This window comes from Pinus tabuliformis, chromosome J (genome assembly GCF_031772625.1).
Source record: "Pinus tabuliformis cultivar Carrire ecotype Pingquan chromosome J, CPIR1, whole genome shotgun sequence".
NCBI classification, from domain to species: domain Eukaryota; kingdom Viridiplantae; phylum Streptophyta; class Pinopsida; order Pinales; family Pinaceae; genus Pinus; species Pinus tabuliformis.
The window spans coordinates 1,194,383,269-1,194,399,037 of NC_142295.1; the positions used below are offsets into that span (position 1 = coordinate 1,194,383,269).

Sequence of the window (15,769 nt, forward strand, 5' to 3'; positions counted from 1 at the left end):
CTATTTCACATTTCTTCTCCATCTTACAAAGTGGTAGTGCCAAGGAGAGAGTATCAAGTTCAATCAAGGATTGTTCACTTAGTACCACTACTAAATTGCCTTCGTGCAACTTGTCAAATCCCTTAATTTTGTTTCACAACTTCTCATAGGACTTAACTTGCTTGTATACACTTCTAAGTGAGACTACAACCCCCCAACCTCTCCTCTGCAACCCTTGTTAGAGTCTTCTTAGATGTGCAGTCATGCCTCAAGCTGAACATAACACTAGCATCCCAAATGTGCATGCTCATTCCATCTTTTAATGCTTCGCTGAAACCACATTATGGCACTGCTTAAAATGAAATGTTTACATCTTAAGACAATGTACCTACTTTGCTTCTGACAATCTAAACTATGCAAGTCGCTAAGAGAGGACTATATTTTCCCAGGATGAAAATATAGGGTCTTATAACCCCATTCACACAACAATTTTAATATATTTCACCCGAAAAAAGATACATACCCTACTCCTTTCAAATTTGTCATATAATTTTAAGAAATTAACACTCTTATTAACTATTAAATAGACTTACTATATATTCTCCTTTATTTGCACCCACCTTATATGTTTTCAATACAACCAAATTAAAATCATATTTTTCCATTTAAAAGTTATTAAATTCAAATTAAAAAAAATAACACCTAATAAACTTAAACAACAACCATAAAATTATATCATTATTATTATTATAAATATTATATGGCTCCTTAATTAGTGATGTGAAAATAAAAAATGTATTTATTGTGTTTCACTATGAAATTAGCGTTTTTGAAAAAAGACAAAGCTTTAATTTTCTTTACAAAACCCCTCCCAACCCAAACTTCGTTTACGTTCTAGAACAAGGAGGATCTGTTCGCTTTTCGCAGGGCGGGAGCGAAAACGGGATTGCAGAGATTTGCGAATTAGGGTTTCACCAGTAGCAGACACTCGAACCCTACGATCGGTTCTTCAGTCCATTGACGGCGCCAAGGTATGTTCCATTTTTAACTTCAATGCATTTCCACCCGCACATTCAGTCTTCCTCACAGAGAGGAGTACAAGCATCTCAGGTTTCTGGTTCAAAATCCACTGTTTTTTGGGCAGCCACGCTTGTATGTTTAGGTTTTAATCTCTGTGCTGCAATCTGTTACTGTTTGCAGGGATGGCGCTGGCATTTGATGAGTACGGGAGGCCATTTATCATAATAAAGGAGCAGGAGCAGAAGACCCGAATCAGAGGCTTAGATGCTCAGAAGGCCAACATTGCGGCCGCCAGGTCCGTTGCGAGAATCCTCCGCACCTCACTCGGCCCGAAGGGAATGGACAAGATGCTCCAGAGCCCCGATGGCGATGTCACCATCAGTAAGCTTCTCTTCCATTTATTGAATCTCTATTTCTGGGTCGGTAAAACCCCTTAAAAATCTAAAAATCTGAAACTAAGTAGAATTTACTTTTAAAAACGTATGATTCGTAAGTAGCAGTTACTTTAAAAAATTTATAGGTTTTCCGAAAGGAGTGAAATAAGCAAATACTCTGCGATCTGCTCACTCTTCCTCACAAACAGTGAGGCCCGTCGAGCTAGATGCTCTACATACGACGCTGCCTGCCTACGAAAGCTTCCGAATGGGTGAATGCGTTGAGATGTCACTAACATTGAGAGATAGACGCTTTCCAGGGATCTACTTGGCGTAGAGATACTTTTGGCGGGCGTTTCACTAACCAAGAAACTTCGTTTACAATTTATTTTGCTCAAAATAACACCAATTGCTCGACAGCAGAAGGTTCAGAAAGAAATGTAAATAATAACTTTAAGAAGAATTTCGGAATAAAGAAATAAATTATATAAATGTCCACAAATCATGAAAGGACATTAGGTTAATGGGACTAAAAGTACATATTGATGCTGGAGTGCTTAAAGGCATTCGCTGAAAAGGAGAGACTACAAATAAGATTTCAGATTTAACAGAATGACGAATGATAAAATAACAAAGGGGTGATTATCTCAATTGTTTGTAGCCAATGTTGTTGGGCATCTGGCTGGTTCTGGTTACGTGTTAGTAGGTAACCAGTTTAAATCCCCTAGATTTAGGTGCACTAGTCTATGTCAACAGTTTTACGAGGAATGCCATTCACAAATGTGGAGAAGCATCTCTTGGATTTCCTTATCAGATTTTCAAGGGTTATAATAACAGATAAACCTGATACAATGAAGACGAGACTAATAGTAGAAGCCTAGAAAATAAACAAGTCCTAATCTACCTAAGTGTCGAAGGAGAGGTATGCAGGACCATAAACCAGGCTGGATTCTATCCTAGCAAACTTTATTGAAGCTCATCGGACTGCAAAGTTTGACGGGTTACGTGTGGAAGGGAGAACCCTGGTGATGGGTGTCTGTCTAGTGTCTACAAGATATAAGCTGAGAATTATAGCTTTTGTAAGTTAGCATACCTATATGGCCTTGTGGATTATCTGGATGATCTCAACTGTGCTTGGTAAGGGTGCTTCTGAATCACTGATCTTCTGTTATTTTTGCTCATGACTGGTGCATCTACCGGGTCATCGATGCTTCATCCAGCTGAAAAAATGATGCAATCAATCTAGTGGATCTGGGTCTGGAGGACTCATGCATGTCCTGCTCTTAGAGTATTTGGTTCGCTTTACTTTGTTCTTGAATAATGAACTCTGCTTTTACTGTTGTGGGGAGATTCCGGTCTTAATGGATTTTTTGTTGTCATTTCAAAATTTGTAGTGGAGATAGTGGATAAAAGCCATGCATTGCAACAATGCTCCCAGCCAGATAATTTCATTAAATTTTGGAATCTAATAAGAAAAATCGAGTAATAGTTTGTGTGGCAAGCAAAGAAAGTGAGAAAAAAATCTCTTAGCTTTGAGCTTCATTTATGTGTACTTTGTATAACGGCTACTTGGTTAACTTAGTAGGTCAGTCTTTATTATCTAAAATATGCATATTGAAGATTGGATATCACGGCAGTTTCTCCCTCTCATCGCCATTGTCAACATGGTCATCAGTGAGCATCTCTACATGAACAGAGGATCTATTTGTCCTTTTAATGTTAACAAATTTATAGTTAATTATATAATAAATATTTTGATGTACATGTACATGAGGACTGATTGGAGCTGTGAGCAGATTCAGGCAAGGGTAGAGGGTTCAAATTTTTTGGAAGGTTGCCCCTTGTTCATAATTGTTGTGACAATTTTTCTGATTACTGGGTGTTCAAGAATTTCAAGGAAGGTTGCCTCTTGTTCATAATTGTTGTGACAATTTATCTGATTACCTTGACCTCCCTGATTTCAGCATACGTGTAACTAGGAATGGCTATAAACCATAGTAGCAAAATTTGAATCCGAATATGTATTCAAATACAACTCAGTATGGAAAATACCTAATAAAGAAATGCAGTATGGTTCCAACATGGAAATCTATATTTCTCAGTTATGAAAATAAGCGTTTTGTTCCATATTTTAGAAGAATTTCATCCTCAGAACACACTAAAACCAGAAAAAGCAATTTATTCTTTGAAAATTTTGCAATGTAGTTTATTTTTAAGTGTTTTCTTACTGCTATTTTTATTTTTTTGAGGTTTTTGCTCTGTTTTTTTGGGGCTTATATGTTGATGGGTATCAAAGACATTATAAGGTAAGTGAACTGTTCTGTATCTGCATTGCAGTGAAAACATACTGAATTTTGTACTGTTGCTGAATTTCCATATAATAAAGAGCAATATGACCAAATCTTGCTACTATGCTATAAACTAGATTTCCAGCATTGAAATCCCCTTGTGTATTCAGCTATGGGTCCTGTGGGTCATCTCGACTCCCTCCATGATAGTCCTTAGAACATATTCAGGTTTGTATTTGTTCAATAGAAATGTAGGGAAACAAATATTCCTTTCAAAGGTGTAAGACTCTGTCACCAAGCAATATCTAATGTGCCTAAACATGGTTCTATCAACCCTATGGTTGTCTTGTGGTATTTTTTCTTGCTTCTCTGTTCTACACTACTTGGACACTCCATAACATTTTTCTACATTTTAATCATGCTAATTATAGAATGATTGTTAATTTTAGATAACAATGGTATGTTCTTATGCTTTAGAGCAATTTACGTCAATTTTCCTTATTAGCCCAATATAAATTTCCAGATTAGCAATCACATAAATATTGATAGTAAATGCAGATAGAACATAAACAATAAGAATAAGACAAGTCAAGACAAGAGGGCACAATATTTGGCGGATGCCAGAGAAAAACCCCAATGTGGGGAAAACCCTTTGATCAAATCTTCTTATTATTCTTCAAAAGTTCAGCATAGAGAGAGAGAGAGTACATCATACAAAATTTACTTGCCCAATCATTGTCAAAACAGTCCAGCCAAACAACAGTTAACAAGATGTTGTAACCAGAAAGTTAATGCTAGTCAAACCAACAAAAATCTCCTCCAAATGAGCTCAGCCAAACCCAGTCAATTCGGCCTCCAAAGATAGTCAGAATCAACTCAAAACAATCTTGAAATTCTCGGTCAAACTTGGTCAACACTGTGGTCAAAGGTCTTGTGGTCAACCTACTCCAAATTCCTCGGTTTTTGTGCCAAGAGATGTGTCCTCAAGAGATCATTTTTTTTGCTTGAAAAATGTAGTCAAAGGGGATGTTTTGACCCTCAATCAACGCTGTTGCAAATAGCCCAATACAATCTTGCAATTTTAGCTTGAAATTTTCGGTCAACCTAAGTCTATGTGAGAAGAAGAAGAGTTGCTCCTTTGCTGTACGAACCAATGAGGAGAGGAGAGAGAAAGATGTGTTGAGTGATGGTGTCCAAATGAGGAAAATGTCTCTCTTATTTATACACAACGTTGAGGGTGAAGAGACACATCTGTTGGGTTTCATGAGCCTACATTTGACTGGAGCCGACCTCGACAATTTGTCCTTAAAAGAAATAAGTTCATAATTCCATTTCTGCTTGTCAGAGTGAGATGATCTTTAGATCAATCTTGCACCTCTCGGAAAAAGGAATCCAATAAGAATATCATCTCCATCATATGAACTGTCCAAGGTGGAGTTTGACCCTAGTTGCCAATTTTAACACTCCCTCTCAACTAGTGAGAAATCCACCTGCCAAACCATTTGTCAATCTGTACCATCTTTGTCATCTTTGCTCTGCTCTGCTGAAGCATGAAGAAATAATGAAGAAATGATCGAGAGTGAGTGACAAGACCTTGCCACTCTCCACTGACCCGCAGTCAGTATCAATTGATCCCAGATCAATACCAAACATCCTAGCATAAGGAGTACGGCAGTACACGATGCGTCCATCGGTAGTGTTATGGTCCTATCCTCATTTCCCAACTCATTGGCCAGATGAGAGGTATTCCCTACGAGTCTCGGACTGCATGGGTAGGATGTATCGACAGGAGAAGGTGAACCACTCATCTTGCTCATATGCCATAGGAGAAGGTGAACCACTCATCTTGCTCATATGCCATAGGAGAAGGTGAACCACTCATCCTATGTATATACCAACCATCATGGGGTATCACAAGGGAAGGTGAACCAGTCACCCTGTACACAGTGGACCACTAGGGGAAGGTGAACCACTCACCATATGGTTTCTCATAGCTACAAGAAGTACCCCAAGCCCCCCGGAGCTATGTTGCGGGGGAGCGCCCCCCCCCCCCCCCTCGAACCTGCTCCCGAACCGCGCTCCGGGCAGGAGCGCGCTCCCTTAAAAAAATTTGCGCTCCCTGGTCTGTCAGGGAGCGACTTAGGGAGCGATCGCTCCCGAGCTCCCGGAGTGATTTTTAATGCTCGGGAGCGATCAGGGAGCGATCGCTCCAGGGCATTAAAAATCGCTCCGGGAGCGATTTCAGCCGGGCCGGGAGCGGGTCGGCGGAAAAAAAATCCGCCGGACCCGAAATTTCAAAAAAATTTAGAATTTTTATTTTATTTTATAAGCCCAATGGGCCAAAAAAATTTCATTTCAACTTCATTGAGCAAGAGATTGAGAGCTGGAGCAAGAGCAAAGGAGCAAGGAGCAAGAGCTGAGGAGCAAGGAGCCAGAGCTGAGGAGCGAGGAGCAAGTGCCAAGGAGCGAGGAGCAAGCCTGTAGAGGTAAGTAACTTAATCATTTAGTTAGTTTAGCTGGTTAGGTAGTTAATTTGGTTAGTTTAATTTAGCTGTTTGAGTTTAAAGATCATGTATTTAAATTAAATTAATAAATTAAATGAATTAATCCCAATAAACTAAATTAATTTGCAGATTCAAGACTCAAACCCTACAAACATCAAACACCATGGACCTGGGGATATTTATTGGCATTTTCCTCTTCCTGGTCCCTTTTATGGTTATTATGGTGGTGGAGAGTAGGAAACGGAGGGGGCCTGAAACTGAAGAGGTGGATGAAGAAGCCGGAGGAAGTCAAATGGGTGAAAACCCCAGTGAGGAGGAGGTGGAGGAGGGTGAACATGACCCTCAAAAAACTAAACAAGACCAAACTCCACTGTGGAAATATGTTCAAAGGGCTGAAACAGGGAGAGGGGGTGGAACCACTAAATTTCATTGCCCCCATTGCAACATTGATTACACAGGTTCATACACCCGTGCTAGAAGACACCTCTGCGGGAAAAGGCCATGGGATGGAGAGAAACAAATAGGAATCAAAACTTGTGCAGCGGTGTCAACAACAGATAGAGCCAAATACATAAAGGAAGAGGAGGAAGCCCAATACAGAACAAAAAGATCAAGGGGTTTCTTTGAACCAAGCTCACAAAGAACTCCTTCAGCATCCTCCCAAGGCAGTGGATATGGACATGGAGGCACAGGGTCATCATCTTTACGCCGTAGAACCATATCAGATTTCCTTGATGAGGGGTGTAGGAATGATGTGGATTCAAAAGTTTACAGGTTTCTCTATGCATGTGGGATACCATTTAATGTTCTACGCTCACCTTATTGGCACGAAATGGTTTCTGCCATAAATGATGCCCCTAAAGGATACAAGAGCCCTGGGTATGACAAGGCAAGAACCGTTGGCCTTGATCATGAAAAAGCAAAAATATCACATTCTTTGAATAAAATGACAAGTTCTTGGACTGACTATGGGGTGTCCATTGTATCTGATGGATGGACAAATGTAAAAGGCAAGCCATTGATAAGTGTTCTTGCTGTGTCTGTTAGTGGTCCCATCTTTCTAGCTGCACATGATTACTCAGACAAGTTCAAGACCGCTATCAACATTGCAGAAGCATTACTTGAAACAATTGAGCGTATTGGCCCATACAATGTCATCCAAGTCATCACTGATAATGCTGCTAATTGTAAGGCAGTGGGAGCAATTATTGAGGATAAATACCCCAACATATTTTGGTCTGGATGTTTGGTTCACACATTGAACCTTTTGTTGCATGATATTGTCAAAAACAAAAATGCACAATACAAATGGATTGGTGATTTGTACAAGAAAGGCAAACAAATGATAAAATTTATTACAAATCATAGTAATACCCATGGCCTTTTCCGCAACCACTCGAGATTGGAGTTGCTGAAGATTGCGAAGACAAGATTTGGTAGCTATTACCTCACCTTCAGGCGCCTTGTGAAGGTAAGAGAGGCATTAGCTAGCATGGTATCAAGTCCACATTGGCAGGTATTAAAGGAAAGGGCTACAAATGCAGCTGACATGGGAGGTTTTGAAATGGTGGAGGAGGCCGCTCTTGATGGGCAGTTTTGGACAAGTGTGAGGCAGGTATTGGATTTCACCAAGCCAATTTATCACATGATTCGGTTTGCAGATACAGACAAACCAATGATTGGCGAGGTGTATGAGCAAATGGATACCATGTTGGGGCAAATAAAAGATATTGTTCATAATAGAGATCCCAACTTGTACAAACTAATTCATGATTGTGTGTGTGAACGGTGGAATAAGCTTAATGTTCCACTACATTGCTTGGCGTATATCCTTACGCCAAAATACTACTCTTCATCTTGGTTGGGCAAACCTGCAGCAGGGGGTGGGGTTAGGACCAAACCCCACTTAGATCAAGAGGTAACTAGAGAATATTTGGAAGCATTAGAAAAATTGATACCTGACAGGGAGGAATGTGCAGCTGTGCGCCTTGAAATAGGCAAATACCTCAGTGGCAGTGGTTTGTATGGTAACTTCCATGCAATGGACGACAGAGATAAATTTGATACTCTCACATGGTGGGAAACATATGGCGGCCACGGACTTTTGCCAAAATTGGCAAAAAAAGTTCTTTCACAGGTTGTAAATTCTTCTTCTGCAGAGAGGTGTTGGAGCACCTACAGTTATATACATAATGTGAAAAGAAACAGACTCAACGAAAACCGAGCAGAAAGCTTGGTTTATGTGCACTACAACTTGAGGTTGTTGAGCCATTACTGTGATCGGGCTAATGAAGATCCCACATATAAAATTTGGGACAATCACCCTGAGGACGACAATTTGGAGGATGGCATTGTACATATTGAAGAACTAGAAGAGGGGCTTGTAAGGGATGAAAATGAAGCAGCTGCAGCAGCCATGCCACCTCCACCTCCACCATCCAGTAGCAGTGCTCGGGGCTCGAGTCTTGTTCCATTGCTGTCGCCACCTCCATCGACACCCTCGCGTGGAGGCTCTAGTTCTGGTCGTCGGTCTGTGCGGGAGACTCCTAGAAGACCACCACGACCTACTTATACTCCTGGAGACGCTCGTGGCAAGGGCCACTTGTAGATTTACAGTTTACTTGTCTTTTTTAGTTTCTATTAGACTTTAGTTTTCATAACTGTTGAGTTTTGAGTCCTTCACTCTTGACTCTTGACTCTTTCATATCATTATGACATTATGATATTTTTTGTAAACATTATATCACTGTGACAATGAAAATTTGAAGTTTGAAGTTGGGCCTTGGCAATTATAACTCATTGGTAATGATTGTGAATTATGAATATGATGCTTTGTGAAAGACTAAAGTTGTTTCATTTCATCTCATTATTCATGTTTCATTTTATAAATTTTTAACATTTCATATCATGTTAATAGTTAGAAGTTAGGACTTAGAAATATCTTCGATATTACTTCTTGTAATGGTTAAACTTGGCTTACAAGTACAACTTTGGTGATCAATGATGATAAATGTTATTGAATTTTCAATTCTGAAAGCTTGAAGTTGAAACTTTAATATTGAATTTGATGAATCATGATTTATAAGACTCAATATGTTGCAGTTGTAATATGTATTTTACTAACTTGTGAGCATGGTTGATGACGATTATAATTTCTAGATGATTGATGTGATATGCTTCAATGATCAATTTATGATTTTTTTTTTTTATGTTTTTTATGTCTATTTCATCATTCTACATGTTTTTGTTGACATATGTATCAAAAATTAAAAAATATAAAAAATATATATATTTTTAAAAAATCGCTCCCGGATTCGCTCCCAAATCGGGAGCTTCTGAAAATGGTCGCTCCCGCTCCCCGCTCCCGCTCCCGCTCCCGCTCCCGCTCCCAAGTAACATTGCCCCAGAGCTCCTAGAGCTCAATATCCAACTCAAACATGACCCTCATAAGAGGGTCTTTCCACGACTCCAAGTCGTTCATAGAAGGTTAAGAATTTGACCTTCCCTAGGGGCTTTGTAAGAATATCTGCGACTTGTTCATCAATCCCAATGTGATGGAGCCTTATTGCTCCCTGTTGTACCATATCCCGGATAAAGTGGTACCTGATATCAATATGCTTGGAGTGGTCATGAAACATGGGATTCTCAGAAAGACGAATTCCACTTTGGTTGTCGCAGTAGATCACAGTGGTATCCAACACATGCCCAAACAACTCACTAAAGAGCTTCCTCAACCAAACAACTTCACAAGAGGCCATACTAGCAGCAATGTATTCGACCTCGGTGGTGCTCAAAGCAACCGATTTCTCCTTCCTGCTCAACCAAGATATTGAAGCAGAACCTAGTGACAAGCAACATCCTGAAGTGCTTTTACGATCCACCACACTGCCAGCCTAGTCAGCATCATAATAACCATGGAGCCTCAAATATCCAACAATGTGTCTCAGTCCATAGGTGATTGTGCCCCGAAGATATTCTCAAGAGATTCTTGGCAGCAATCCAATGTATGTGATGAGGCTCAACCATAAATTGACTTAATGTATTCATTGCAAAGCATATGTCTAGATGGGAGTTCACTAAGAACATTAGGCCCCCCACGAGTTGATGATATTCAGAATGATTTCCGAAATCGTGCCCAACAACACTTCCACATAACTTCTTGAAGTTGAGTTCCATTGGAGTAGTCACGGACTTACAATCCACCATCCCAAATCTTTCAAGTAGCTTCACAATGTATTTTCCTTGAGAAAGGAAAATCTCACCTGACTTCTGCCAGACCTTGTTAATTTTAGGTATGTTTTATGCTTAGCTCAATTTACTTCAATATTTCCATATTAGCTCAATATCAATTCCAGATTAGCAATCACATTTAGCATGATAGTAAAATGCAGATAGAACATAAACATAAATTGTAGAAGACAAGCCAAGACAAGAGGACACAAGATGGACAAGCCCAAATGTGGGGAAATCCTTGATCAATTCTTCTTACATGTTCTTCAATAGTTCAGCACAGAGAGAGATAATACATATACACTAGAAGTCAACATTTTGACTTATCTAAATAAGAGCAGCCATATTCTCTAAGAAGATGGCACTTGAGGCAACTGATTTAAACTCAGGTGAAGGCATGCTGCTTCAATTGATCATCCAAGGTGACTCCATCACCATGCAACACCCATCATTGTGCTGCACCTCATCATCATGCTGCACCCGTCACTGTGCTGCACCCAATCTCTGAGCTTCTCTTCATCACTATCCTGCTTCCATCACTGAGCAATACCACATCATCATGTTGTACTCATCATCAACAAGCTGTTGCAATGCATCATGCTTTGCTATATCTATATGCCCATGATCACCATGCTGTACCATTGTGCTGCATCCATGTTGCCCACAACAGTCACTGCATTTATCATGGTGCATCCATCCAAGTATGTTGCATCATTCACTGCTAGTCTATGGCTACTTTGGACATCCACACATTGCCCCCCAACAGTCCAAAGATGTCCAATCCACTCACTGCAATATGTGCTCCTAAGAAAGGCTCTTAACTCTCCAAGTCAACCTTTCTAATTGGCACCCTCAAGCTGCAATATCAAACTGATCCAAACTGGTCAACTCATTGACCCAACAGACCTCAAATGCTGCTCCAACCTTGTTTGTATACAGTTGTTTGTGACTGGCTGATTAGGGCACATTGTTGTAGCCCTAGACTCCTCCAATAGACCCTAAACAACCCTTGGAAAGATTGCGGCACAATTTAAGAGAGCCCCTCCCTTGCTACGCTGCTGCCTTAGGGTATAAGCCAGTTCTTGATTGCCTTGGGCAAGCCCAGTTGTGGTGCTATGGCCTGCGGCCTAGCACAACAACAACATGTAGCTTTCGGTCCCTTGAAACATGCCCAAAGAAGTGTCAAAATCGACAACGTTTAGCTCTCAAGAACTTGGCATAACAACTAGCACCCTCGGCCTCCATGACATCAACACGAACCTTTGTTTTGACCCTAAAACAACCCTTATCTCCTCGTTGTTTCTTCCTTCTGTGCTACGGCTAGGAGATTGCGTGTTAGGGCAATGGCCAGATCTCTGTGTTTAGGACTCTTCCTTATTGCGGCTAGGATCCCTTCCTTTAGGACAATGTTAAGAAGCCTTTGAGGACAGCGAATATGGTCTCTCCTAGACCTGCGATTAGATCTCTCCTTGCGTTATTGTAGCTTCATTAAAGCCTCCTCCATGACAACGTAGAGCTAGGGCTTCTTCTTATTAGGGCTGCATAGTCTCCTAGGATCTCTCCTCCCACCAAAACCCAAAGACAAGTGGAGAGGAAGAGATCACAAGAAGAGTGTGTGTGCAAATGACTAGCAAGCCACCCCTTTTTAAACTAAAACGTTGAGCACAAGTGGGGGCAATTTGGTTGTTGGCTGACCTTGACAAATTGTCCCATAACATTAGGAAGTCATGTCTAATGCCCTTGTATTGGTAACTCCAAAGTTCTCAAAACCATTTGTAATTGAGTGTGATGCTTCAGGTTTTGGCATTGGAGCAGTACTAATGTAGGATGGCCAACCAATCGTGTTTAAAAGCGGGAAGCTCAATAAGCAAGAACACCTAAAGTCTACATACAACAAGGAAATGCTTTCTATTTTGCACACATTAGCCAAATGGAGACAATATCTCTTGGGAAGTAGTTCCTATTATGAACAGATCATAATAGTCTTCAACATCTCCTCCAATAGAAAATGGATCGAAAAAATCGTTGCCTTTGACATGGATATATTACATAAGAAAGGTAAAGATAATGTAGTAGCTAATGTTATGTCTAGGAAAGACAAAGAACCATCATTACTTGCAATTTCAGTGGTTGTTCCCGAATGGCTTAATGAGATTTGAAGTGAATATGCAAAAGATCCAGAAACAAGCATTATAATCAGTAACCTTCCTCAGGATTCAAAATTTGAATGGAAAAATGATATTTTATGGTACAAGGGAAGAATTTATCTGAGTTCAAATTCCAAATTTAAAGCCAAGATTCTCAAAGAGTTGCATGATTAACTATCATCCGGACATGTAGGTGTCTTCATAACCTACTATAATGCACGCCAATCATACTTTCGGAAGGGAATGAATAGTGATATTAAAAAATATGTAGTAGAATGTGATAAATTCCACAAGAATAAAAATGAAAATATTATGACACCTAGACTACTTCATCCTTTAAATATCCCAAATAAAAAATGGGAGGAAATATCAATGGACTTTATCGAAGGTTTACTTGTGTCTGATGGTAAGGATAAAATTCTTGTAGTAGTCGACAGACTCACCAAGTATGCTCACTTTATTGGAATGAGGAAATCAGACTCAACAAAACAAATCGCTGAGATATTTTGCAAAAATGTTTACAAATTACATGGATTTCCCAAGGTCATTGTGAGCGATAGAGATGTCAAATTCAAGGGTAATTTTTGGAAGGAATTTTTCAAACATATAGGAGTCTACCTCAACATGAGTTCAGCCTACCATCCTCAGATAGGTGGTCAAACAAAGGTTGTCAATACATGTTTAGAAACCTACCTATGTTGTTATGTCACAAAGAAACAAAATAAGTGGGCTCAGTGGTTACATCTCGCAAAATGGTGGTACAATTCTACTTACCAACACGTCAGCAAAAATGACTCCATTTTAATCATTGCAGAGTTACGAACCTTTGAAATGGAAGGACTTTGCCATCATCAAGACGAAACTTCCAGCTGTTAAAGACCGGTTAAAAGAAACCCAAAAAGTTGTCCAAACTCTAAAAGAAAATCTAAGTAATGCAAGAAATCGTATGAAGCAAGAAGTTGACTGAAATAGAACATAGAGAGAATTTGAAGTTGGAGAATGGGTATTTGTTAAACTTCAACCTTACAAGCAATTGTCCTTTAAACAGAGGGGAATAAACAAATTGGCACCAAGGTTTTATGGATCGTACCAGATCAACAAGAAGATCAACCAAGTAGCATACAATTTAAGCCTTCCCGATAAAAGTCGTATTCTTGCCTTAAAAAGGCACTTGGAGAACATCAATCAGCATAAACAACACTTTTGTCTTTAGATGAAGAAGGAAGGGTCATGCTAGAACCACAAGGTATCATCTCCATTAGGGAAAAAAGTTGCGATCAAGAGTAATCAAAGAATACCTGATCAAGTTGAACGACTTACCCCAAGAAGAAGCTTCTTGGGAGACAAAAGCGTTTTGTCAACAACACTCGTCATTACGTATGCTTTGAGGACAAAACATCTTTTCAAGATGAAGGCAATGATGTATAAAATTTAACAAGTATGTAATTAGTAAGTAATTAGGCAAGGGGCATGATCAAAGATCATGCCCATTCACCAAGAGGTACCCAAGGTTGTATTTACGCTAGGGCCTCCCACAATTGTAGACATGATTCATTCATTCAAGTATTAATAAATTTATATATTCCTTTTGTCAATTGTTGAGCATATTCGCTCCACAATACTCTTTGTACTCTGTTACACTGACGACATGTCCGGTAAGGTTCTTAATTTCTTGACTCTTAATTTGGGATTTATAATTAAATTTTAATGACTTGTTCATGTTTACAGTTTTATTAAATTTTACTTTTAGTATTTAAAGGTTGACTGCTACTGAAATTTTGAAATGATTCATCATGCATCATAGCATATTTGGGTTGTAATCGTCATTCAAGGACTCAAATTCCCGATTTTGTATTCCCAACATCTCTGTTATATAATATATTTGTTTTTGTTGGAAGTTGCTTCTTGAAATGGCTGGTGATGGGCAACACTACAATATAAACTTCCTTGGCTAGTTTTGAAACTGATCTATCTTGCCAAAATTTAATGTGGACTTGCACCTGGCATCATCCTTTTATATATAGCATGCCAAAGGGGCGGGGCATAGCTTGATGATAATGGAACCTTGGTGGAGGGTTTATTCCAACTTATATCTCACCAGAAAACCATGAACCGATTGGTGATCTTGTTTGTGATCCCAATATCTTGTTACTGTTGTTGAAAATAATACCAAGGAGAGGTGTTACTAGGCATTAATCTCTTTTAGCCTAGTAGAGACATTAATGACTTTTGACTTGGTGACATTTATGAGTTATATTAATGTCATGGATGGAAGAGATACTTAAAGTGGTGTACATGTACTTTTCTAATATTAAAATTACTTGCACTTTATAAAGTGACTTTATGTGTAAAGTTCTAAGTTCACTTTTCAAAAATTAAAGTGAGTTGAGAAAATCACTTTATGAGAATATTAGAAAAAAGTATACAACTTGAAAAAGGTACTAGGAGGCTTTTAAGTAAAGGGGCCAATGTATGAGGGGTTCATTTGGGAAAAGTGATCTCAACCACACATCTTGAGATTTGGAGATTAAATCTCAACCATTGAATTTTAGGGTTAGGGATTCAATCTTTTCCAAAAGACAAAAAGAGAAAAGGGAGGCTAATTTCTCACTTCACACTTGAGAGAGGGAGAGGAGAAGAGGAGAGAAGAAATTGCATCTAAGGAAGGAGCTTGAATTTCTAGGAGAAGGAGAGCAAACAACAACACGCTTTTTGAGGAAGAGGGCAGATACAGTAGGCATGAATTTTGAGGCAAGGAGGCACGAAGTTTGAGGTATGTAGCACACATTTTGAGGTGCAATCTTACATGAAAATCAAGGGTGGTTTTGCTGTTGTTAGGCTCGAAGTTCGAGGCACGCATTTTGGGACATCAACCGCTGTTTAGCGGGAATTTAAAGGGTGCAGACTAGCACAAAAACTAAGGTAGTTTGTCACAAATTCAGCGCAGAAATTGAGGCAGCTACAACACAAATTTTGAGGCAGATTTTTGGGCACGATTTCCTAGGAGTTGAGCTGAGAATTTACAAAAATTCCGGGCATGAAATTTGTTGAAAATCTGAATTGTTTAGTGGGCACAAATTTCTAGAATTTCTAATAAATGCTACAACAGAAATAGGGAGATAAGTACAATAAATTTTTGTACTTGTTTTGTAATTTCATAAGCAATAAATTCCTCCTTTGAAGACTGGTTTTTGCAAAAGGCTGTGGGGATTTTTTGGGGTCATCTT

At 39.3% G+C, this 15,769-nt stretch overlaps 1 protein-coding gene across 2 annotated transcripts in view; it reads left to right on the forward strand.

The window, feature by feature from the left end:
- The first annotated feature begins 832 nt into the window (after nt 1-832).
- LOC149231373 (TCP-1/cpn60 chaperonin family protein) overlaps nt 833-15,769 on the forward strand; it is a 65,951-nt gene continuing 51,014 nt past the window's right edge. For both annotated transcript variants that reach the window (XM_089379188.1, XM_089379187.1), the window contains exons 1-2: nt 833-1,010; nt 1,180-1,380. In XM_089379188.1, coding sequence (XP_089235314.1) covers nt 1,182-1,380 — 199 coding nt within the window. In that variant the 5' untranslated portion in view covers nt 833-1,010; nt 1,180-1,181. The remainder of the gene's footprint in view (nt 1,011-1,179; nt 1,381-15,769) is intronic.